The 25,825-nt window shown below is 48.8% G+C and overlaps 2 protein-coding genes across 6 annotated transcripts in view; one reads left to right on the plus strand and one right to left on the minus strand.

Annotated features, from left to right (window-relative positions):
• Window positions 1-24,765, minus strand: LOC144104878 (transmembrane protein 229B-like). 5 transcript variants are annotated; one of them, XM_077638105.1, is made up of 3 exons: window positions 24,546-24,765; window positions 9,763-9,944; window positions 1-2,853 (listed from the first exon to the last, which is right to left on the minus strand). In XM_077638105.1, exon 3 carries the CDS (start codon window positions 2,823-2,825, stop codon window positions 2,259-2,261), a length of 567 nt encoding a protein of 188 aa, XP_077494231.1. In that variant the 5' UTR covers window positions 2,826-2,853; window positions 9,763-9,944; window positions 24,546-24,765; the 3' UTR covers window positions 1-2,258. The 5 variants fall into 5 exon arrangements, with proteins under 5 accessions (XP_077494231.1, XP_077494229.1, XP_077494232.1 ...); XM_077638103.1 differs by lacking the exon at window positions 9,763-9,944 and adding an exon at window positions 24,329-24,468; XM_077638106.1 differs by lacking the exon at window positions 9,763-9,944.
• Window positions 14,999-25,825, plus strand: part of LOC144104874 (hapless 2) — a 37,291-nt gene continuing 26,464 nt past the window's right edge. The window contains exons 1-5 of the mRNA XM_077638096.1: window positions 14,999-15,229; window positions 16,477-16,617; window positions 17,465-17,599; window positions 19,035-19,147; window positions 23,169-23,325. Coding sequence (XP_077494222.1) covers window positions 14,999-15,229; window positions 16,477-16,617; window positions 17,465-17,599; window positions 19,035-19,147; window positions 23,169-23,325 — 777 coding nt within the window. The remainder of the gene's footprint in view (window positions 15,230-16,476; window positions 16,618-17,464; window positions 17,600-19,034; window positions 19,148-23,168; window positions 23,326-25,825) is intronic.

Below are 25,825 nucleotides of genomic sequence, written 5' to 3' on the forward strand. Positions count from 1 at the left end.
AACAGTTCTCGGTTTATTCGTATGAAGTCAAGTGCACATAGACTGGTTCGCATGAAAAACACTAGCTTAAAAAGAAACTTTGCTAGTCTGCCTGTGGTAGTGATCGTTTCAACGTCACCGTGGCTTCGTTCCAATCCTAAAGTTTTAACGAAACCAGCTGCACCGACATTGGAGCTTAAAGAAGTTGAAATCAGTGCGGCCAGATTCGTTTAAAGCCTTTTAAATGCAATGCACTTTATCAAATACACCAAAAAATTCCAGGGACCACGGAGAAATTCCTTAACGTAACAAATTATATTACCATCTTTATCAGTATTGGCAATTTCAGTTATGTATCTAAGTATCTACGATACAGTATCGAGCGTATGTATTGGACAACAATTTTGGTTTGGTATCTTGTATCGGTGTCGGAAACACAACTCTTGACAGTATCGGGTATCGGTTTCGAAGATACTTTTTTCAAGTACCGTGCCCAGCCCTGATAACCACGGTCTGCGCTTTCACTGCAGCTAGCACTGGCTTTACTCTTAGCTTATAGTGTTGCCCGTAAAGCGATTTCAGTGAATGTTCGCAACATCCCAGGACGGTCGTGTGCATAGACTCGCTTACCTCTTTGTTTGTTTTGTGTTTCTTCTCAGTCCATTCGATGCTCTTCTCTTGCGAACTGGTAGACCGTACCAAGCGGCTGGCACTCGTTTTCCAAAGACAGCATAATGCAGGCAAAATTCGCAGCATAAATAAAACCACAGAAGACAAGGAACAAACAAGACAGGTCCTGTCTTGTTTGTCCCTAGTCTTCTGTGTGCGTTTTATTTATGTTGCGAATCTTGTCTGCATTATGGATAGCAACCAACTAGTCCAATCAACCGTGTTACTTCAAAGACAGCAACGCTGAACAGCGACAGCGTCGTGCGATGTCGCGATTACAAACCGACGAAAAGAGCATCGCTCACCCGTGTCCGAGTCATGACACACACGTGAGACGAACAGTGGGGCCACTCACGAGTCTCACTCATGTACTCGTGCACGTAAGAGGAAACATCGGCAAGGCTAAACCGAACAACGTCGCTAGATGAACGCGGCGTATCTTTGGGCGTATCGCACGTGTAAACGTGAGGCATCCGGACCACGGAGATAAAGAAAAACTTAGGGGGACACTTTGGAAATTCTAAAGTGTGTTCGGCGAAAGCTTGTGGCCATTCGGCTGTGGGCGCCATGCAACGACACGTCTGGCGAAGGAGCGCCGTCGCAGCGCGTACTCGCTGCGGCTGCCAGTGCAGGTGACGTCACTGTTGCTATGCGCAGCTGCGCTTGCGCTTCGGCGCCGCCACCTGTCGCCAAGGGGCGAGGATGGTGTGCGCCGGTTCGGGGGAGGGTCACAGCTGGCACTGTTCCAGGCTTTGGATGCAACGGACGGACGGTCACTGAGAGTATGACCCATTAAAGGCTTTCGCCTTAATATATCCTTATGTTGAAGAGGCGTGCATCACTTAGCGAGACATACACGTGTCTACAAGTGTTTTGAACAGATATCAGAAGGTTAAGTAACATAAATTTTAAATCGCTCTAAAGAAAATAGTTCATCTCGTGTTTGGGCCTGATAATTTGTACAGTCTTGGTCAAAAGTCTTAAGGCCAAAGTCCTTTCGCTTCAGCCGCATACCAGAGCCATTAAGGCACTATTAAAGACCCAATGACCTTGAAATTCTAGCAGAGGTGTTCTTCTTGCGGTAGAAAAGCTTGCTGCTTGACTTGTGTTTTGAATGATCCGCTACAAAGAGCATTCTACATTCATTCCGCTGCAGCTGAACGCTGTGGCCTTAAGACTTTTCACCAAGACTATACATTTCTTTATTGCTAAGGTTGCTCACAGTAGCCGTTATTAATATGTTCCAGAGCTGTACCTATATTTCATCGCATTTGCGTCATGATTGACCTCTTGCGAATATGCCATAAGGGAAAAAAATACCTAGCTAGCTTCAATTTATTTTTGCTTTGAGCTGTACTTCGTATTTTTGACCCAACCATGCAGCGCCGCAGGAGTCGACAGACACGTAATGCTGCTTGTCGCAGACTTCTCATCGGCCGAGACAGTACCACCCAGAGTAGACGAGCTCGAGTAAACAAAGCAGGCTACAGCATGGTCCAAAGAACAACACAGATTAGGTTCCTTCCTTCCGGTCAAAGCCTAGGCCAAGTGACCTCGGTTACATTCAGGTATGCTTGAGTTCAGCGAATCACCGCCCGCACGGCACACCGTCAGTCTTCCTTCGCAACGGGGACCACGTACCCGTTCTTCAAAGGGAGAACAGGGGCCGCGTATCCTAAACCTTGGGCAGGTTCCACGTGACGCACCCACACCAGTTGTTTCACGTTGGGCAACATGAGCATTTCGAAGAGCACGCCGCAGAGGAACCACAGCGGAGCGTACTCCAGCGTCACCAGTCCGGCAACGTTGAACTGGAAGTCACTGTAGTCCCAGGGACACCATCCCATGGCCCTGAGCACAAGGCCCGTGGTAAACTCCCAGGCGTAGATCCAGCAGGTATGGGCCAGCGCTCTGGCGGGAAGAGCGAAGCCCCGCCTATGGAAGAGGCCGTTGATCTTCTCCATGGCCACGCAGGAGATGGAGTAGATGGCGAGGCTCCAGACGCTGCTGTGGCCCCGGAGCTCGAGGCTTCCGGAGGCCACCAGGTTCCAGGCGGCCGTGAACGTAACCTCGATGAGGTAGCCGTGCAGCGCGTACAGGTACACGCGGCAGGCCAGGGACAGCGGACGCCATGACGCGACCTTCCCAGTACCCGTTGGTCCTCCAGTTGGAGCCATTTCGAGCTAGCCTCCAGTTACGATGAATCTGAAAAGGCAAGTTGAAGCGACTAAGTGAAGTTCGCTGCGTAATAAAGGCTTCGTGGTCCTCGTTTACCACGTGCTTATGCCAGCCTTTTCCGGCGAATTTCTTCAGTACCCTTGATTCTCTGCGACTTCCAAATATACGTTCCTCTTCTCTTGATATTCATATCAACTTATCTCTTCAAGATAAGCCTAGATATCGCCGATTATGTCTTCTGTGTACTGAGTGCCCTGGCCAAATCTCCTCTCACGTTAACCCACTTTCTCCTCTTAGTACTGGTTGCAGAAGAGGTTTCGCTTACTTGCGCACATTTTATGTGGGGCCAACACGGTCGAGCTTGTACGATGCGGCTTGCAATCAAACATTTGAACAAGCTGAAATCTCTCATTAAATCAAGAAGATTTTAGACAGAGAACGGCGCTGGAAAAGGAAAGAATTCTCGTTGTAGCAAAGGTAAAAACCAACGATAGACGCTTCTCTGGGGAGCCCCCGCACTGACGATAGAAGTGTTGATTTTCACCGAGCAGCTATAATTAAAGCATCAAGCGGTAAATTCGCGGACGTGACCACAATGCGACAAAAGGGACACTCACAGATAGCGTCATTTGCCCCTGCTTGGCTAAGGAGAATTGGCATTGGCGTGCGCCGGAGTCTTTTAGCAAGTTGAGCAAAGACTCCACAGTGCATTCAAAGATATCGCGTTGAAATTTGCAGAATGTCAACAAGCATGTCCTTCGTCTTTCTTCGCCAAAGTTAGCAGCTGGCAGACAACCAAATGAGACGTGGGGGGAATTGTTCGTGCGGCAGGCGTAGGCAGCAATGGAACGGCGTTGGTTACACAGTTCCACAGCACTCCTGGCTGCACTCAAGGTTTTCACCATTTAAGCTGTTTGTTCGGTGCATAACTATGTATAGCACAGCCTAAGTGCAGTTTGCGCGATTGCGAACGCCACATTTTTTAGCGATGTACAAAATTGACGTCAGCTAGAGTTTATTTTAACCCTCCAAAACTGTTATGACAAATAAAAATCACAAAAATACTGATTTTTATTGTTCCAATTTATTCTACAAGGAATATAAAGTATAAAAACAAGGCAAAATTGAACTTTTTACGCATAAAATACCAAAATAAATTATTGAAAACGTAACATGTTCGGCTCCAATGCAAGATATTGTAGGCAGTTCTGCTTTACTGCACATTTATTTCGGGACTTCGTAGTTGTGCCGAAGTGTTCGCCTGGAAAGTTCACTTCCACACGTTGTAGTCGTCAAACGAAGTGTTGAAAGAAATACCTTTCACAACAGCTAGCAATACAACAGAGCGCCACTTTTACGCAAGGACGAAGAAAAACCTGAACACCACAGCGCTGGCATTCCGTCTCTTCTTCGTCCTTGTCTAAAAGTTGCACTGTGTTGTGTTCCTAGCTGTCGCGAATCACCAACGGGCACGATCAGCTACGCTCGCAAATTCTAAGAGCCGGTCCGAAAGCTAAAGGCTAGCTTGGTGCTCTCAAAGCAGAGTACCACGCACAGCGCCACACCACATTTCGCATCACACCCGAGTTTCTTTTCGGGTGCTTTTCATTTTGTCGCCACCTGACCGATTGATCCAAATGAAGCAACTACGCGTAGGTACCGCGGAAGTGATTGCCAAAAACTTGGCACCAAATCGGCGCACACACTTCATTCCTTAATTAAGTTGCGAGGCCGAAATCTTTCAGCCATCCGAGTCTCCAGTATACGACGTTCAGCCTGATGTCCAGATGAGTCTCCTTCCCATAAATTAAAAAAAAGAAACATGGAGTCAAACGTGAGAGATTGCAGACGATGACCTTCGTCCACTGTCGGCACGCCGAAACACCGTCGCGTTTAGAATCCGTCGACGCCTATGTGAAGCACAGCAGCTCAGTGACGTCACTCTTACTATCGGAAGGAGATTTATTTCGGCTTCTGAATCTAGCGGCACACTGACAAGCCTTCGTTTTCTGCCCGTTTTTCTGGGCAGACTCGCCCGCGCGGGAATTGTCCCCACTGCAGGTCGCCAAATCTAGTTGCCTGTTATTAGCGGTCCAATTATTTTCGGACGCATTAGCCGGCCAATTTAGCTTATATTTTTTTTTCGTAGCGTCGTATGTTGATGTCCGCGGATACTAGAAACGTAGGTACAATTAAGCTCCTCTTCGTTAAGGGGCAGTAAACTGCGCAAGCCTACCTCGTCTTTAAGGAGAGCGGCACAAACTGTGTGGGCGAACGTAGATCGCCTGTGATAGCAAAAGGGTTCGTGTCCGCGAAAATACCACCTTCGAAAATGTAAGGTGGTACTCCGGTGATAGAGAGCTTATCCGGTTGCTGCACCGAAATCAATAAAATTGCCCTCTTAACAATGCCGAAGCAAACTTTCTGGTCACTTTACGAATTCCCAGTCAAAAGAGAAACGATAGCGGCAGCCTTGTAATCCCGCCCGAGGAATAACCGTTATTCACGTGTCCCTCAAGTCGTTTAACCGCAGTTTAACGCCAGAGAACAGCAAATTCTCCTCTGAAGAGTTTTCATTTGTGGCAGGGAGCCGTGCGAGTAACCAGACGTGCTGGGTATCAGTCAGGGAAGTAATTACTAATTACCTATTTCGCGCATCAAATAGCACTACGAACAGGGCACAACGAAGCAGACTTCACGAGCTTTCAAGTGGAATGAATAGCAGGGTTAGCACCTGTTGCCGAATCCTCATAGAAGCGACACAAGCTTGGTATTCATTATGCCCGTAGAAAGGATTCCCGCGCCTCGTTAAATCCGACGCTCGGCACAGAGATGAATCGTGACCAGCGTGTGCACGACATCAGAGAAGCATCCAAAAAGAAAGAATAACGTTGCGTGAACACGCCGTCGGTCACTGTTTTCAATGGAAATCCCATTTCTATATGATCAGGTTTCTGATACGCGCCTTGCCACTAGATCTAGTTGTCTTGTACAGTTGTTATGAAATTTGTTGTCTTTTGTTTACATCTGTTTCTGTCTTTCGCGGTCGTTCTGATTCTTCGCTTTTTTTCCTTTACAGTTCCCGCCTCAGCCGCCTAGTTGGCCACTTTCCTTTTACTCAATCATGTCGCGCTGTGCACCTTTTAGCCAATACGCAGAACCAACTGGCCCTTGTTCTAGCACTGCGTGCACCTTCTCCTTGCCTTTGTTTTCACGGCGTATCAATCCTATAAGTGTTCTGCGCTTCTTGAAATAAAACCGCCAGTTGATAGTCAGCGCTCGTGGTTTCTGCTTATTTGCGTCCCGTCCGTCGAGCTTCTTTTTAATTCCGAACGTCCACCAATAAGCCCAATTCGCTGCACTCATACCAATTAACATCCACCTCAGCGCAGCCACACGGCTGCAAAGGGAAGCTGCAGGTAAGCTGTATAGCTTTCCTCTGTCGCCTCTGGCGCACAGGTGGATGGTAATTACAAATTCCTTCCTCGATTAAAACGCACTCGACCTTCGGGGATTCCCCCCGATGCGTCGGCGGCCTGAGTATTGCGTATTCGGTCTCCTATGCGCGCTGCGAGTGGCAGCCAAATGCCGGCTTTCACTGCAGCTCAGCCGGCGCCTTCCCGCCATTCGGAGCGTGCGCTGCCAACCTGGTGCCCGCCAGTTTTGCAAGTTACGCATGCTTGGCGCGCGTAAGGTCATTTCTTCGCTCGCATTCGACGTCACCGAGCGCGTTGCGTCACGGAGGAGATTGTTTCAGGAAAGTCCTGGTTTCACCGCAGCATCGGAGGGACTACGAGGAAAAAAACCTTGCGTCTCGCCTGAAGCGAAACACCGCGGGGAAAGGTCTTGTTCAAGCTCTTTCAAGGAGTGCGGATCTCGTGAGATCGCCGTGAGTTTCATCCTCTCTTATGGTGCTTCATGCCCCCACCCCCCTTCGCTTTTCTTATCCGTAAACTTTATATTCGGTCATGCCTACACAGGGATCCTAAATATACTCTTAAGAATATAAGTGAATGCTTATTTCTATTTGTACGGTGTCGTCGCGTCTCAAAAATTGGGTTGTTTCGTGCAGACACCAAGGAGTCGTTCAGTACGCCCTCCTTTCTTCTTTCTAAAATTACCACCGCTCTGTGTTATATATATATATATATATATATATATATATATATATATATATATATATATATATATATATATATATATATATATATATATATATATATATATATATATATATATATATATATATATATATATATATATATATATATATATATATATATATATATATATATATATATATATATATATATATATATAAGAGAAGTGGGCACTTCTACAAAGACACTTTTATTTATCAACGTTTCGACCGCGTGCGGGCAGACGTTGATAAATAAAAGTGTCTTTGTAGAAGTGCCCACTTCTCTTAAATCTTTATTCTGCGGAGCCAACGCAACCTACGTTCGCAACATATATATATATATATATATATATATATATATATATATATATATATATATATATATATATATATATATATATATATATATATATATATATATATATATATATATAGCGAGAGAGAGAGTTACGTGACTGTTCCAGGCCAGTAAGGGGTTGGAAAAAGACTGCTGCAATGCGAAAATAGAAAAAATAAGAGCTGCAAAGAGGGCCCGTCGTCGGCGCGTGATGAGTCACAGTCCAGAAAGATGTCCAGTCGCCGCACTGCGTGAGATCGCTATGCGCTCACATCCTTCTGGACTGTGATTCAACAGGCGCCGAGCACGCGTACGTGCCATTTTTAGAGCGCTTTTTTTCTTCTACTTTTACAGAGGGCCGGTCTTCGTTACGGTTGACAAAGACCGGCCCCCGATCGAAAAGCCGAATAAGTGCGCTACGTTTTCTCCCTGTTGCGTTTTCATTTTTCGGTAATTTCTCTTATCCCAATTATATATATATATATATATATATATATACATGCACACACTGGCACAATCTTATTAATTGCAAAAGTCGCAAAATAAGTGAAAATATTCCCTATGCTAGTTGGTTTCAGTTACTGTGGGCTTCCTTCATAATATATGCATATATATATATATATTTTTGTTTTGAAATCGACTTCCGTTTTATTGCTTTGCTCACTTATTGGGTGTGCGAACCGACGCTTACATTATTTTAAAAGCGATGCGAAACATTCCGCACTGTCTCTGTGCCAGTCCTTGTGTGCTTCGGGCACTCATACCCAACCATTGCGGACAAAAGCACTTTTCAGCGGGAAAGTGTTTATGAACGCAATTTTTATATATATATTACAAGATTTTACTATGACAGTCAATCAATGTATCCGCACATGTCCCGTCGGCAGACTTGCATTTCTTTTGGTGTTTAACGTTTTTGAAATGATCAGAAAATAACGTTCCCCATCGGTTTTCTACGGCAGTCTTGACTTCTCAATGCGAGCGATGGACAAAATTTGAAAGAAAGGTTTTGCTACGCATCAAAATGCACCATTGCCTTCAATATCTCCATAAGAGGACATACAATATTCCGATGTCCGAAATTTTTGTCCAAAAAGCTGGATATGTTTATGTTCCAACATGGCTCAAGGATGAGTGGACATTCATTGCACGTAACTCCAGCCGAGACAAGTTAGTGTTTTCTTTCTCCTAGCAAGCTAAACAATATTGTACGAAGAGCCGAAGCACCAATCACGAGCAGCGGTCAGGGCGCCTGAATCCTCAACCTCCTCGTCTTGTGGAGCCACCTTGGCACACCAGGTGGCAGCATTCTTCCGTCGCGAAAAAGAAAGTGAGAACGGTTATGGCGTGGCTCAGTGGTTAGGTGCTCGACTACTGATCCGGAGTTCCCGGGTTCGAACCCGACCGCGGCGGCTGCGTTTTTATGGAGGAAAAACGCTAAGGCGCCCGTGTGCTGTGCGATGTCAGTGCACGTTAAAGATCCCCAGGTGGTCGAAATTATACCGGAGCCCTCCACTACGGCACCTCTTCTTCCTTTCTTCTTTCACTCCCTCCTTTATCCCTTCCCTTACGGCGCGGTTCAGGTGTCCAACGATATATGAGACAGATACTGCGCCATTTCCTTTCCCCAAAAACCAATTATTATTATTATTATTAGCTTGGCAGGGTAAAAGAACAGAACAAAAGAGGGGGAAATATCACAGAAGGCAAAGGGGCTCATATACTGTCACATGGTGGCACCCGGCGGTTATATTAATGGCCATGAGAACGCTTGTGCAAGTATATGTAATGCAACATCAGCATTCATGCTTCCTTTCGTAGCGGTTTTCACCGTGATCGCGCTAGAATGTAATCGCAATTTTAGACTGAAGACATATTCGCACGACCCATGGCAACTGTTGACGGGCTTGAGATTCCCGACGCGGCAATTTACACAACGGTAGGGCGAAGTGCATGCCAGCATAACCATGCCGTACTGAGAAACTCGTGCCAGGCTCCTATGAAATGTCAATGTCACGCACCTGCGAGTTAACAACGCTCCGGAAAGGGGACGCTACTCATCTCACCTTGTTTCACACGAGGTGGCAGCATCCGAGCGCGCTGTCCAGACGCGGCGACCACACAGGAGGACGCGGCCTTGTACTTACGTCACAATAGCGCAGAAGCTCGATCGCACACACGCGCGCGCGCACGTACCCGACAGCGGGGCGAGTGCGATGGTAGCGCCGTCGCTACAGCGTATCATCAGACGGGGGGGTCTCCTTGTCTCCTTCCTGCTGCGATGTCGCCGCGCTCCGGCGACGAACCGACGCGGCATGCCGACCCAGCGTTCGCTCCGTTCGAACCTCTTCGATCAAACTAATACAGCCAATCTTTCTCTGTGCGACCATGTGTGTCCGGGAGCCATGCGTTATGCATATCCAGCGCCGCGGCAGAAAATACGCGGTATTCTCCCCACCTTCCTGCGTTTCCGATTGTTGTCCCCGATGCAGTCTATACGCCGTCCACGCTAGAAGAGATGGGGGCGCCCTTGGTTGCAGATCACGTGTTTCGTCCGCTCTCGTTTCGCTTGTTGAGGATGCGACGCCGCCGGCACACTGAGCGCAGGACGCTGGGGGCGAAGCCAACGCGCTGCGAATTCTAGAAAGAGCACGACGAGCGAGCAACAAAAGTTGTTCGCTGCGGAAGTTTAGACACCAGTTAATAGAAGTAGTTCCAACTAATCTGCTGAAATAAAGCACCATAATAAACTTTTACTATCGTAGTGTATTTTTCCCCTATCTCTATCTCTCTTCTACTGTTATCACATTCCTGCAGTTGGCCTACAAGTCGGAGTCAGGTATTTGTAAGTGCGAGTTCCAAAGCCCCAAAAGCAAACCTTGTCAACGCTGTACGCGTCTGCTCGGGTACGTTCGCAGTTTCAGGCGTTGGGCACGTACCGTCAGTGCCAAAAATAACCAAGCAGCCGCGACTGCAGCGGGCGCAACAACTCACCGTTGGAAGTGAGCGCTGTGTGCGTGTGTCCTGTCTGTCCCAGCCTAGCGCTGCGCATTTCTTCGGACAACATAGATCGGTAAGCTTGCGCGCTAAGCGAGCGTCTCGAGCGCTCAAAAATGGACTAACCTGCTTCAAGGAGTAACTTATTACGTTGGTGTTAATCAGTTCAGTTAATCAGCACAGGTAACGCATATGCCTACGACTGAAATGTGAAAACGTTTTGCGGGTGCAGGTTAGGAGAATCGTTCAGGTGCGCGCCTCGATGCCTGCACGATTTTCTGGAGAGCAACGCTGCACTGCGTGCCTCTTGAAGGCCTCTCACGTTCGCGTTTACCTTCCCCCCCCCCCCCCCCCCCCGTGGGCAGCCATCGATCCTTCCAGGCCCTTCTGCAAAGGTAGGGCGTCCTTCGCAAAGTTCCCCGGGAGACCACGTGACGGGGAGCATCGGTAGCAGAGGTTCGGCCGCTCAGCAGCCAAGCTTGGCGCCGGCTGAGTATAGGCGACAGAATCACAGACTTTGGATGGAGAAACGATGCACGAAAAACCGGCTTTCGGCGCAACTTCCCCACAGTGCAACACCAACAGCGAAGCAAGCCCTGTGGCACACGAGAAAAATAAATCGCACAAAATATTTTTTCTCTTTTCTCTCACTCTTCTTTCACTCCCACCTTCCTCTCTTTCCTTATGGCGCGGTTGACGTGTCCACCGTGAAGTGAGACAGCTAATGGACCACTTCCTTCCCTCAAAAAAAAATTAATACGCTCCTTTCACTCCATGCACTCTTTTTCTCTCTTTTTTTAGCGGCCACTGCTATTATTAATAATAATTAATAATAATAATTGGTTTGGGGGAAACCAAATGGCGCAGCATCTCATATATCGTTGGACACTTGAACCGCGCCGTAAGGGAAGAGATAAAGGAGGCAGTGAAAGAACAAAGGAAGAAAGAGGTGCCGTAGTGGAGGGACCCGGAATAATTTCGACCACCTGGGGATCTTTAACGTGCACTGATATCGCACAGCACACGGGCGCCTTTAGCGTTTTGCCTCCATAAAAACGCAGCCGCCGCGGTCGGGTTCGAACCCGGCCGAACCCAAGCTATTATTGCTTGAAAGCCTATTTCTGCGTTTGTTTTTTTTTTCCTCTGAATGCCGCTTAATGAGGTAAACACCGCAGTCAGATCAGCAAGTTCAGTGCCACTTTTAGCGGGAGCATTTTTCGTCGTGAAGTGCTACTTGAGCGTCAAGGTTCTGTACGGCAAAAAAAAAGTCATTAATCACAAAGACGACAATAAACCTACAATAATTTGTGGAAACTTGTTTGCTGTCTGTCCAAATTCATGTCGGCGACAGCGAGCGAAGGAACTGAAAGGCACGAAACCGTTACTACTCCATGATTCTCCAACTTCTTTTTTTCACGATTAGAGCAGTTGTATACGCGCCACTGCAGTACGTGAACGCAACCGTATATTCGAATTAGTAACGAGCATGAAACAAAAGCAGTAACAGAAGAAATGTAATATAGTAGAATGTATCACTTAGTAGTAGCGCGCAGTAGGAGACTTTATAACCAATCTCAAACAAAGAGATTTTAGGAACTCATCTTGAAGCCTGTCGTGGCCCTCAAGTAAGTTATGCCGATGGACTGAATTAGGTGAGTTCGCCGAACTCGCTTCAATAGGCGAGCCCGTTCACCAGCTCGTGCCACAGAAACTTCCCTTGCGGCAGCGTACGAGTGGCCCCCACTGACACTGGCACATTGTCTTGCTCTTTTAAGCATGACGACAAAAGCGGTATATTTCCTCTCTTTACCGCGAGTTCTACCTTGAACGATTAATAACTCTACGCCCCACTCCAGTTGTAGCCAACACAGTGCTGTGCGCGTGTGTGATTTAATTCCTCTAAAATGAACTAATCACGCGCACAACCTGGACACATTTCTTATTGTGTAAATAGTTTGTACATATTACTTCTCCCCCTATCCTCTCTTCCTGTCCCCTCACCTCTTTCATTTCATTTCTCCATTCTGCCTGCTATCCTTTATTTCCGCTGCCCCAGCTCAGGTGCTTCAGTATCGATGGCAGATGCCGGGGCTAGCAAAAATCTTTTCCTTCCTTTTTGCTGTTATTTTAATAAAAAAAACACAACCACCACCTACCTGTCCGTGCGCGCGTTCATCTGCGTGTGCTTACTCAGCCAGTAAGTTATCTAATTACTCAGTCAACTAGTCCATTTTTTCCTTCTTTTAATGAGTTATTTCACATGATGTGAAATTTATTAAGAATAAGCGAGTGACTTTTTTCTGAATATTTTTGGCTGGTAATCTTGTTGATGAAAAGGTAATTAAAGTCACTAAGCTTCTTCGGGGAAATCATTCGTTCTGTTCTTGCTGTAGTGATGTTCACTGTATACTGCCACCTCTGATTCGTTCTTGTTTTACCAAACTAATATTCAGCAGGAATTTCTGATTTGTAATCTCGTGAGAAATAGCAATGTTAAGGAGGCAAAAGGAACACAAGTGCATTAAATACGCAGGCAATACGTGTACAAGTCTACGTCGCTCCCCACTGCAGTAATATCGCGGTTTTACAGATTGAAGAATATGCGATCCCGCACCCAGAGCGTCAATCTGCGCGAATTATAACGCAATACCTTCTTCACGTATTTCAATATGTAGTCTTTGTTAAAGGTAAACAGCCCAAGGCATTCGCTCCTAAAGCGTAGCGAGGCTCACGTATAGCATTCGTTGACGTGCTACCGGAATTAAGGCTGAGAACCAGTATTCTCACCTTCAAACACTGGCAGTGCATGAGGAGACACACAGCCTGGGTACAAGAAAACCATTTAGGCTCCAAAATTTTTACAACTGCTGAACTTAATTATGTTGCCTGACGTTGCCCAAAGAGCCCGAACAAGTCGCGCGGCGTTTCCAGTCGGCCCCACCCACCAAACTGTCCGACGTCGTCTTCCCGTGTGACCAGAGAGCAGGTGACAGCCTCTACCAGCTCTTGATTTGCGTTGTTCCATACTGAAGTGGTCCATCACGGTGCCGTCTCTTCACTGCACACGTCCGTTCGAGCAAGACTTCTCCCGAAGAAGAAGAAGAAGAAACGCCCAAGTACAAGGAATAGTATTTAACAAAAGAGAAAACAATAAGAGGTAAACCCGGGAGAACCGGAAATGGAACGGTTTCTTCCGCGAGCTGCATTGTCTTCTCCTCGCTCTATTATGGGAAACGGCGGCCGGAACCGGCGACAATCTTCCCCTCGGCGAGGAAGCGAACGGCGGATACCGGCTCCAGATCGCGAATCACATCCGCTCCTCCGCTTTGGTGACGCCAGGAAACTTCGACCCAGAGGAGAGCCGGCCCTGGGAGCCCTGCTATCGAGTATGCGGGAGAGTTATACAGGAACCGGTGCGCAGTATCGGAGTCACTGGAACAGCTGTCTCCGCACTCTAATCACATTCGCGCGACAAGGGCGACAATCGCCGGACTGAGGAAAATAAAAAGGAAGAACTGTATTCAGGTCACCCCATGTCTGCAGAGGCAAACAGCAACTCCAAGAAGAAAGGACCCTAGATGACATGCAGACTGAAATGAGGCTGGCGTTCTATAGAAGACAGGGAGACCGGGGCAGACCCACATCAAGAGGCTAATCGTGCAAAGTAACCCGAGATACCGCAACCTGTTGGAAATCACCAAATGTGCATAAACCTTAAGGTGATGCGTTTCAGAAGCTGTCACTACTCTCGTTCAGTTCTTTGAGCGAAGTAGCAAGAAATGCATTGTTTGCTTTCTATATTTTGTGCGACACCAGCCCAAAATGTGCATCGATGTCGTTCTAGTTGTTCTTTCACGCTGCGTTGGTTTTAATTTCGGCAAGTACAAGCAATTGTTTTTCGCCAGTGTATACGAGAACATTGTGTAACTCGAAAGCTGATGTACAAGCACGAGATTAACGCTAAAAATTTAGTATTTATCTTTTTTTTTTTCTTGAGTGGACGAAAGATCTCCAAGAAACAGTTCGAGAAGCCGGCTACGTGCACTCGGCGCATGCTGGTTGTTGAAATAATAAATGTTTTATCTCTCTATCTCTCTCATTTCAATTATTTAACGTGGCAGTAGATGGGGCGGCATGCGCTTGCGATGCCGCTGGCGCTTGTTGTAAATGTGCATCATGCTTTGGTCTTCAACTTCTAAAGAAGTAGAAAATAGTCATGCTTGAAAGCGTTTTGGGAAATCAGTAAGTGCCTCGAAAAGAGCACAAACTGAAATCGGCCTGTATCGGCAGGGTACAGCGTTCTAATCGCAAGGACCCCTACCACCAGAAACTGGGCTTTCGTAAGTTAGAAAGGGCCAACGAACGAAATGCAGGCAGGAGAGGAAGACGGAGGGGAGGAAGACGGGAGGAGTAAACGGCAGCCCTTGCGAGCGGATTCTTCTTCTACCTCCTGCCGTCTCACCAAAGGCGAGCACCCAATCATCATCAAACCTTAATTGCTTTTGTGGTGATTAGTGCCTCAAGGCACAAAAGAACGATTATATGAATGTGAAAAGCTTCGCTGGATGAATCAAGTCCGATCAGCCGTATGCAGTTGTTCTGAGCTAGAATGCGTGCACAGGAATCAGCATGGCGGTTTCCCACCCACTACGAAGTTTCGAAATCCAATCCAATCCAGTCCAGTCAGTGTGGCAGTTATGGATGGTGTCCTGCCATCCCGGCTCTCTCTGCTGGTGGTGTACGGCGTGCTCGCGGCGTCCGCGGAGCCCCAGGTCACGGCCAAGGTGGTCCTGGTGCCGTGCGAGGCGGCGCCGTCCAACCATTCGCGCAGCGGAAGCGCCGTGCACGGCTTCCTCTCGTCCCAGCCGGCCCTGACGGCGTGCAACAGGAAGCTGGGCATCGTGTTGCGCATCAACAACACCGACCAGGTGGGCGTCGCTCGAGCGCTGCTGCGCGAAGCCCGCTGTGTTCACCGTTGCACGCGTTTCCACTTGTGTCCACATTACATAGTTAGGCCTAACAATTCTCTCAATCTTAAATTCGATGGGCATCTTAACGGCTGTAGGAGACGGAATATGCTTCCTAAGCTATATGCAGCATGTGTGCTCGCGCACTAAGTGAACAGACCGAGCGCTATAGGTTGAAAATTTATTCTTTATGGCCCGTGGCTCCATAAGCCGGGGCCGGCGTGTGCGGCGAGCAAGCGCCGTTGCATGACACGCATGAAATCATTTAACAAATCGTGCTGCTCGCGCAAGAAATTTTCATTTGCCACATATAATGACCCTGTATTTTTTCGGTCTGCTGTTACCGCTTCTAATTAATGATATATTGTGTTGATCACTTATTCTTTTATCTATGTTTTTGGTAATTTATTGTTCTCTGCTGTTGTCTGTATTCTCAGTGTTATTATGTATCGCCCACTCCCCTCTGTAATGTTTTGCCCTGATGGCAAAATGAGTAAATAAATAAAATCCAGCCATCTTCGAGGCCGCAGTGCTGTAAGCTCAGTGTTATTTACTGCTAATTCGAAAGTTTTAGCGAAGGCACCGTGACTGTTGCACAAACATCCGAGCACGGAAATAAAAGCTTCCATTATCACCAACAGCGAATCGAAGGAAATGACGCCAGTGCTTCCCTAGAGCCCGCTCTCGTCGAGGTTCTCGAAGCTCCGTAACTGGTCACCGCAGGTCTAGGCTATCGGCCCACAGAGGGCAGTGAGACACCAATGTGACGTCATAGTGGATGAAAGGTTCGGGTCAGCGCCGGCCGACAACGTATAGGCACCGTGTATGTTGAGTACAGCCAGTCATTCCTCGAAAGAAAAGGCCTCTGCACTCTTCCTGCGACGTCACGTACCTTGCCCAGATGAGGCCGTCGCTTGTTTACTTTAGCTTTGTGTTTAAATTCATGCCGTGACACGGTCGACCAGACAAGGTGCGTGACGTCACGGGAGCAGTGCAGATGCCATTTCTTTCAAGCAGGCACTGGTACAGCGCAGTAGTGATTGACAACATGTGAGAGGAAGTGCACGTGGTGGCTTGCCGTCGACATGCTATCTGACTCGGACAAGGGAATTCCTAATTTTCAGCTGTGGATGCCGTCTTACTTTTGAGCAGTCTTACAGCATGATGGAAAAGCAATTGCGCTCAAGCTGAGGCTCTTTGCGACGCAGGTCGAAGACGAAGACCTGTACGTGTTCATCGACGAGGCCGTGGACGAGAGCAGCGGCGAGAGCGTCAAGCTGCTCGAGCCTCTGGTCGTCAAGATATACCAGCACCCAGTGGTCCTCGCGCACGCCTTCCACTACCTCGGGGCAAGCATCTCCTCTGACAGGCTCGCCAGGACTGTCTTGCGTAGTCGCAGCACTTTGACACGTTAGCCGAGAAGAGATAGAGCGGCCGTGTTGCGCAGATGATGCGAGCTCTGTCGTGTTTGGCGTTGCGCAACCAGAAGAAAAACACAACGCCTCGCTGGCCCTCATTGACCCTACTTTTAGCACTCGTACGCCAAATTCTCGCTCGTCAAACTATAGATTGGGAAATGTGAGGGTGGGTAACGCCTGCAGCTGCATGGTTTAGCGCAGGAAAAAAAATAATGAAGAGCAAAGCATCGTTCCTAGCGTGTCCATTTCTGCTACAGCGTCATGACACAGCGTACGCCAGATTGTCTTTTTATCATTCATTTTCGCGTAAACGTATTTCTCGCGACAAGTCTTAATTCTGCGTCTCGTTGAATCAGCCAGAGAAAAGTTTCCCAGTGACGTTCAAGAAAGTTGAAAGGTTATTATCTCTGATGGTAATTTCAAACACATGGGTAGGTGATATACAGAAAGAGGTCCCACAGCAGATGCTGCAGTGGGAGCTGTTATCAGTGTGTTAGGAAAATTAAACAAAAGCAGTGCGACAACGTCAAACTAAAGATAAAATGTTTAGTCAAGGAATAACGAACCACGAATAACCGTGTTCCTTCCAGAAGGTTTACCTTTTCTGTTCCTTAACTAGCCGAGAACTAATCCTAACTCGCGTACGTGCCTAACGTGCCCTAAATAGCGCAGTTTTCTGCAGGTTGCGTGAGACAGGCGACGAACCCCGTGGTGCTCAGACAACTGTACTTGGACCCAATGCAAATAAATGCATGCCTACACACTTTCTCGCGAGCAGAGCGTCAACGGCAAGCTGGCCGAGGTGGTGTACACGGCGGCCAACCTGTCCCGTCCAGACTCGCTCAAGGCGTGCTACTCGAACGACATCGCTGCCTTCCAGTGCGGCTACCACCCGGAACAGCTGTACCCCAAGGTTGGTCGGGAAAAGAGAGATAATGGCAAACAGTGCGCGCTTCGTCCGTGTGCTCCGCATCGTGCCGTCTGTTTGGCGCTGTTAGACTTCGATTATGTCCCACCAACTACACCAACAGACTGTGTGGATACATCCTCCTGGCATCTGAGACACACAGCGCAGAAGCGGCAGTCGAAATCACTTGCACTAATTGACTAAGGCCAGCCGTCCCTTCAATCGATGGTATGACAGAGTATTTTGTCTTGCCTTACAAAATTATCCTCGTTCTTGGCGCATTCGAACCCGACCGCGGCGGCCGCGTTTCGATGGAGGCGAAACGCTAAGGCGCCCGTATGTTCTGCGATGTCAATGCACGTTCAAAATCCCCAGGTGGTCGAAATTATTCCGGAGCCCTCCCCTACGAGCACCTCTCTCTTCCTTTCTTCTCTTAATCCCTCCTTTATCTATTCCCCCCACGGCACGGTTCAGGTGTCCAATTGGATGCGAGACAATTACTGCGCCATTTCTTTTCCCCCAAAACGAATATTCAATTTCAGTTTCTGGGCGGGTAATGCGCCGCCGAGGAATACTTCTACTACTCGAGGGAGGAGTCAACTGCAGCGGGGTATTTATTTCCCTCTGTCGACAGTGCGCTTCATCCGGCGCCTCAGAGTAGTGAAGCCACTCGGTCCCCCGTTTCATTTAAGCTGATGGTGTCCATCAGTGCACATTGGCACCGCAAGAAGCGAAAGACCCGCGCTTCTTTGAATATTCACTTTTAATAACCTCATGGCTTCGCTTGAAATTTGCCGAATTAGAACTACTGCTTACCACCCCATCGCCAACGAACGCTTCCGTCGTTCGCGCCCACTGTTCGCTCACTCGCAAGCCCTCAGCTTCGTCTCCGCATGACGGCCACTGAGAACCGCGAGGCGCATGAGGTGATCAGCTCGTGGCCAGCCATTGACAGTACGGAAAAGCACAGACGGTAGTAATGAAATTACCGTGATGGGATCAGATTAATGCAATTACTTTGCTGGTACAGTAGTTCAGTGACGTAATGAATGGACACTAAGGCCAACTCCATCCGGTTGTCGTTCTCAGTAAAAACTGATTCTCTGACTCCTTTTTGTCCGGCAGCAAAAACGCATGCATGGTTGAGATAATTTAAAAGTTTTCCCTCCAGTCGACAGTGACATCCTTACCGTAGAGGTGCCGCCGTTTTTAATTGAACGGCCTTCGCGCCCATAGATCGGTGCAGGCATTCTATCTGCGAAATCGGCCGGTGATGGCGACACCTGTGTTTTGTTATGTATGGTCGTCTTTTAAGAGAAGCTCAGTTTTCGTTGGAGAGCAATTTCTTCGTGATTTTTCTGACAGTAATTGTGATTTAGTTTATCTATCTAAAGTATAATGCATGCACAGAAGTACAGCACGGAGGCCTTCTTCCGCACAGGGCTTCTGCTGCCCGTGCTCGGAGGAAGAGTGCGCGCCGCGCTCCCGGCAGCGGAGGTGCGACGCCACGGGGCGCAGTCCCACCACTCACTGCCTACGAGAGAGCCCCTACTGGTGAGCCCGCATGCCTATACTAACCCCCGGAGGGCGCCCAGGCAGCCGCTCACCTGCAGTTGTAATGAACCACAGCATACGGTCACCGGCAACGCGTGATCTCACGTACAAAAATTGGTCTTTGAGGAAAGGAAACGGGGCGTAGCCCATGTGTCGCTTCGGGACGTTCATCATCATCATCATCATCAGCCTGACTACACCCACTCCAGGGCAAAGGCCTCTCCTATGTCTCTCCAATTAACCCTGTCCTTTGCCAGCTGCATCCAGTGTATCGCCGCAAACTTCCTAATCTCATCCGCCTACCTAACTTTCTACCGCCCCTTGCCACGCTTGTCTTCTCTTGGAATACACTATGTTACCCTTAAGGACCAGCGGTTATCTTGCCTTCGGATTACATGCCCTGCCCAAACCCATTTCTTCCTCTTGATTTCGACTAGGATGTCACTAACCCGCTTTTGTTCCCTCACCCACTCTGCCCGCTTCGGGTCTCTTACAAATATTAAACTCTTACAGATCTTAAAATTTACAACTTACTTCGCTCGTGCTGTGCTGCTTAATTCGCGAAACCCAGCCAGAGTACGCGTAAACGCTTTATTTCTTTGAACTCTCCCTTTTCCTTCATTTACAGAACACGACCCAATGGTCACTCACGGTAAAACTGCTTCCGCGCCCTTCCTCCTAACCACCTATAACCCCTACACAGAAACGCACAGAGTGACCAAGCGCCGTTTCGAATCATTTGGCAACGTCCTGCGGCCGCGCGTCCCACCCAGTGGTCATGAAGTTGGCAACAGGAACGAGGGTTGCGCGCTCGGGGTGGTCACCTCATCGGGGTGGTCGTGATCCCCGTGGCTGGGGGAGCTTTGCGCGATTGGCGACTCAGTGTGTCTCATAAGCAACTCCTGCTTTAAAACAAAGTCTGAGAGGATGTCGGCGCTTTAACAACGTAAAGACAACGCTCTCGGGACAGCAGCCGCAAACGCAGCCGAGTTGGCTCCGCACTCGGAACGCAGCACGTATATATGCGGGCAGCCAGAGCCACACACGCGCGGTGGAAACGGAGCAAGAACTCTCGAGCATGATATAATTTAGGCTCCGGTGGGGTCAGTGTTCACCAAGAAGAACAGTCTACCACACGCCGCTCCCTCCCGCGGCAGGATCTGTGTGCATATATACCCGCCTCCCCCCAAGCAATTCGCAAGCCCGCGCACCGAGTACTCCTATCATGCGCGGCGCACCACCCCACATTTATTTCATATTCTCTATTTGTGAATAATAATTGGTTTTTTGGGGAAAGGAAATGGCGCAGTATCTGTCTCATATATCGTTGGACACTTGAACCGCGCCGTAAGGGGAGGGATAAGAGAGGGAGTGAAAGAAGAAAGGAAGCAAGAGGTGCCGTAGTGGAGAGCTCCGGAATAATTTCGACCACCTGGGGATCTTTAACGTGCACTGACATCGCACAGCACACGGGCGCCTTAGCGTTTTTCCTCCATAAAGACGCAGCCGCCGCGGTCGGGTTCGAACCCGGGAACTCCGGATCAGTAGTCGAGCGCCCTAACCACTGAGCCACCGCGGCGGGTTTCTCTATTTGTGCATAGTGTATATTACCCCCTATCCATTCTCTCTATCTCTCCCCCTTTCTTTCCTTCTCTCTGTCCTTTTATTCCCGCTATCCGCAGCTCAGGTGCTTCACGTTGCGATGGCAGATGCAGCGGCTAGCAACATCTTTTCCTTCCATTGTTATTTTATTAATGAATAGCCATTAACAACAACAACATACCCTTCACGGTGGCTCAGCGGTTAGGGCACTCATGGAGTACCCGGGTTCGAACCCGGCCGCGGCGGCCGCGTTTCGATGGGGGCGAAACGCAAAGGCGCCCTCCACTAGGCACCTCTTTCTCTCTTCTTTCCCTCCCACCTTCCTTCCTTCGCTTACGGTGCGGTTCCGATGTCCAACGGAATATGTGAGACAATTACTGCGCCATTTCTTTTCCTCAAAAACGAATTTCATTTTCAACTCCTCCCTGCGTGGCGGCGTAGCAAACAAGATAGGCTGCAATTAATTTTTCTTTTTTTTTTTTGCATAGACCGTTTACAGTGCACTTCTTCCGTTTGAGACCAGAGGGCGCCACAGGCTTGCTCGGAACACGGCGCCCTTACGGGCCTCGTCAGTCGCCAGCGGGTACTCCTCGACGCAGCAGTGGAAATATCGCGGGTGGCTGCCGAATGTATTGGTAGAGGAAATACGTGCTTTGTTGTGGATCGCAAGAATTGCGACAGACAGGTGCGGGATGCGATCGTTTGCGAGCTTCACGAAACCGAACCGCACAAGGACGTACTGCCCCTGTCGCGCCCGTTCGGCATGCAACCTTTCGGAACGGGCGAACGCAACACGTTCGCCAGCGCTAGATAGCCAATATAAAAAGAGAGGTTTCGAACTTGGAAAATCTGCGGGGGTAAGTGCACAACATAGCCACATGAACAGCTGTTCCGGCACCGAAACCATCACTTCGTGCTTTCAGGTGCTGTGCTGTTGCGTCCGCGTGTGTAGCCAGACCCCGTTGCTCGAAAGTTAGGGTGTGCGGCCTTTACTAACAGGAGCGCCCGAGGATGAATTAGGAACTGAAAAGAAAGATTACTTACGCTCCTACATACCGCTACTGCAGATTATGTTGTTTTGGTGCTATTGTTGAACTTCTGTCCATGTAGCGCGGTTTTCGTGGACCATATTCGGAATAAAGCATTTTCGCTACGGCTGGTATGCTGGGTGGTTGTCACTTCCTCGCGGTCCATGCGAGACAGTCGCTAAATGTGACTACGCAGGCCAGTGCTCAGAGTGAAACTGTTTACTTACCACCAACGAGACCTTGAGCAATTTCATGGCCGCATATCGAGCGTGGAGCGTACCACAATTTTATATTTGAGGCTGACATAATTCTGAACTTCGTGTATTATTACAACGTTTCCATGCGCGCGTTCTAACAAAAATATCGCGGAATCCTTCGAAACGATTGCACGCCAGCTCCTGAAGACTGTCTTATGCATATGAAGTTGCTAAATGATAGTTAAAATTTGTGCCTATTTATTTGTGTCGCCTTTCTGTGTAACAAACCACCAGAAAATATTTTAGGTTTTGTAAGCACCGCTAACAGGTTGTAAAGAAATGCGTACGACGTGCATGTGAGCGTTTTAGAGCGGTGCCTGCATGCATGTACGCAACACGACAACGACCTGCGCTGCCGCAGCAGCATTGAACCTTGCCGTTTTAGACAATAACAATAAAAACATTCAGCAAAGCCTTCAGCGGATGCAAATACAAGCATTCATGCGATCCATCCCTGGGCTCGAAGAAGGAGAGCCGAACGGCTCTCTGCGACATGAAGCCCGATCTCGTTTTGGCGCTCTCACGTGTCCTTCGAAGCTTTGGCCAAACCATAGTGTTGTCTGCCCACTCCTTTACAATCGTATCAGCCGAGACACTGCCTCTCGGAACCGGACCATCAGGCGCAGCAGCCGTCACGAAGTGGCCCGCGCCGAGCAGTCAGGAGGCGTGTAATGGCGGCGTGATCACGAGATCAAAGATGGCAGCCCCCATGATACGGCGCTGTAAAGCCTGTATACGTGTAGAGTGTAGGCAATGCACTCGTTGCGGAAGTAGAACGAAGGAAGGCACGCTCTTCAGTTACAGCCAGCAGAGTTTTCACTTTCGATGTATATACCTCTATAAGAGCGCCGTCGAGTGTTCTCGATGCTTCACAACTGTACACAATCAGGGACAAAAGCCTCCGGGACCTGTGAGCGGCAGTCGAAGCGCATAGTTCTGTTATCATTCAGAGGCCGCACTAGTGGAGAAGGTGAGCTAGGCTCACGTGCTCTTCTCTCACACGATAGCGAAATGGGGCGCACGTCAGCAGACAGGGCAGCCATACACCTGGATCGCCGCTCGCGTGTGCTGGAGGCTCTCGTCCACCGACATTGCAACATGAGCGCGAAGGAAGCTGGACACGTGGCGGTGCAGGTACTTCGCCACGGCGCTCGGCCCGGCCGTGGTGTACCACGCGTTGGAGCTGCACGTGTTCAAGAAGACCGGGCCTCAGTCGTGGCAGAGCGTGACCGGGCCCCGGGGTGCATTCGTCAGCACCGACTACCCGGCCAGTCGCGCAGACGACGGCTCTGTGAGCAGCCGCTGTCTTCCGACGGCCCGACAATTTTTCTCTCTCTAAGGCAGCGACAGTGTGAGCTGTTAGCGCTACCATTGGACTCCCAACGGGAACTACCCTCCTCCGTTCGGACGGGGACAACCGCTAGGCGAAGGACACAGAGCTCATGTGTCGATACGGAAAGCTTCGTAGGCACGCAAAATAAATGTGCGAAAGCGGAGGCACTGCGGGTTAATACTGACTACATTTTGTCCCTAGCTTGACACCAATATCCTATCGTGTTAATATAATCTAAGATTCATCTTGTTTTTTTTGTGGATGCAAGCTTAACAAAGACGCAGAAAATAAGGTATACAGTATACGTACCGTATTACCACACGTAAAGCAGCTATTGGTACAAGAGATGTAGTTGGACAGACTAAGCATCCAGGCGCGTTGGAGGCTTTTCATGCCGTGTTAGTGGGCGCAGACTTTACAAAGACGCAGAAAAGACGGGTCGTGTGTCCTTCTGTGCTTCTTTGTAAAGTTTGCGCCCACGAAAACTGCATGAATAGCCTCCAATTCGCTCAGCTTTCTATTCTGTTGAAAAGCGTTTAAGGTCGTTTAAAATATATAGTTCTTGCATCAAATTTGTAGTGCTCATTAAGCAGGTCTCACGGCCGAAACAGAAAACAAAATGACAAACAAGGCGATATACATGGAAATTGCGAAGAACTAACTCGTGCACATGCCCTCTCGTTATAGATTATGTCTGCCTCGGAGAAAATGGATTTGGTCTAATTTGATTTGACTTGCGGAGTTTTAAGTGCCGAAGCGACGCTTTGGGCTCTGACAGACTCCGTATGGAGAGCTCCGGATTTATTTCGGCCATCTGGGGATGGTGACAGTGCACCGAAGTCCTATACACAAGAATGTTTTCATTTCGCCCCCATTCAAAATTCCGCACACTGCTGGAGGAGTCTAACGTAGCCGGCAACTGCTCGAAAGCAAAAACCTCAACGCACAGCGTGGTGCTCACCGAATGTCCAGTCAGTCCGTTGCCTTCCTTTGCTTGCACAGCCGATCTGTGATGCCGGCGGAAACTCGCCCGCGGTGTTTCGGTGCTTCTGACGTCACGACGGAGCTAGCTGAGCAGCCAGAAACTAAACGCCGTCGTGGCTAGCATAGCGTGAGAGGAAAGGAGGAAGTCGTGATAGCCGGCTAACAAAGTCTGTAAAAAATAAGAGGAAACCGACCTGCTATTCCAGGCAGTGAAGTAGCTGTGCGCATGCAATGCTTCCCTACATCAGCGCCATCGACATACGCGCCTTATTTTCTGTCGTCCAATATCAGTTTCACTGCTGTGGATTTGTCTCCCTCGTAGTCACCTAATCGCTAACGGGCAGATGCAGGGGCCTTTGCGCGGAGACAACATATGGCCAGCACCTTATGTGTTCACGTTCACTTTCGCCCCTATCATGGCTGCAGAGATAGGCTCTTGTCACTTTAATCGCGCTGCGCGGGCCTCTGTCGCACTATCTGGCAGTAAGTGGACACGAGCACTAGTAGCAGCTTAGCGGTTAGCACGTCCACGCATTTTTCACCCGTGATAACAGTCGGTACACAGGCCGGTCGCTTGTCGGTGGAAAAAACGATAGTTTGCGTTGCTTTTGTTGCGTCACAATGAAGACAATGTGTTTTTTTGCGTGCCACTGATATGCCCAACCGTACTTTGACGCCGTGGTCAAGAGCTTCGGGTTAAGTCTGAATCGCATTAGGTTCTGTTTTTTTTTTTTTTTGCGCTCACCATACATAATCTTACTTGCTTTTCGCCTCCACCAATGCGGCCGCCGCGGCCGGTAATCTGGTAAAAGTGACTCGAGACTGGCACTATAGGTTTCCTGAAGACTCTTTTCGATCGCTTTCGGCTGGGCATTCCTGCCCTGAAGACCTTCACGACAAAGACAAAGGGGAGGAGGTGTGTACTCTCCTTCTCCGCTGTGTCCATGTCAATCATTATGACGACTGACCAACAAGCCCAAGTTAGCGTTTTTTTTTCAGGCGCTTGTTATCGCGAAATGTGGTGCGCCGCCTCAGCACTCCCAAAGTGCAGTCGACAGCAGCAGCTTCCCACTCGTGCTCAGCATTCTCTACAAGTAGGCAGGAAATGCTAGGAACAGCGCCACCGACTCTCTTTGTTCCGAGCAGGCAGCAGCAAATGTTTACCTCGCATGCCTGGAACTTGGGTCCTATTTTCTTTACGACAAAGGCGGGAAAAATGCACAGCAGGTAGGCACTTATAAACAAACGCTCGCCGCTGTGACTGAGCTGCTTACGACGGTGTTGTTGCGGGCTAGTTGGTATAACATTGCTGAAAATGGAACAGCGCGAACAACTGATGTTAATTCTAAAGGTGCACACACATATAAGTAGTCTCGCGGCAAGCTGTCAGCTGAGTCAACGTCAGGGGCGGTATAAAGGGCCGGATAAAAGCGATAGAATCTTAAAAGCTATAAAAGTTCTAACAAGAAACGAT

Source organism: Amblyomma americanum, chromosome 9 (assembly GCF_052857255.1).
Source record: "Amblyomma americanum isolate KBUSLIRL-KWMA chromosome 9, ASM5285725v1, whole genome shotgun sequence".
NCBI classification, from domain to species: Eukaryota; Metazoa; Arthropoda; class Arachnida; order Ixodida; family Ixodidae; genus Amblyomma; species Amblyomma americanum.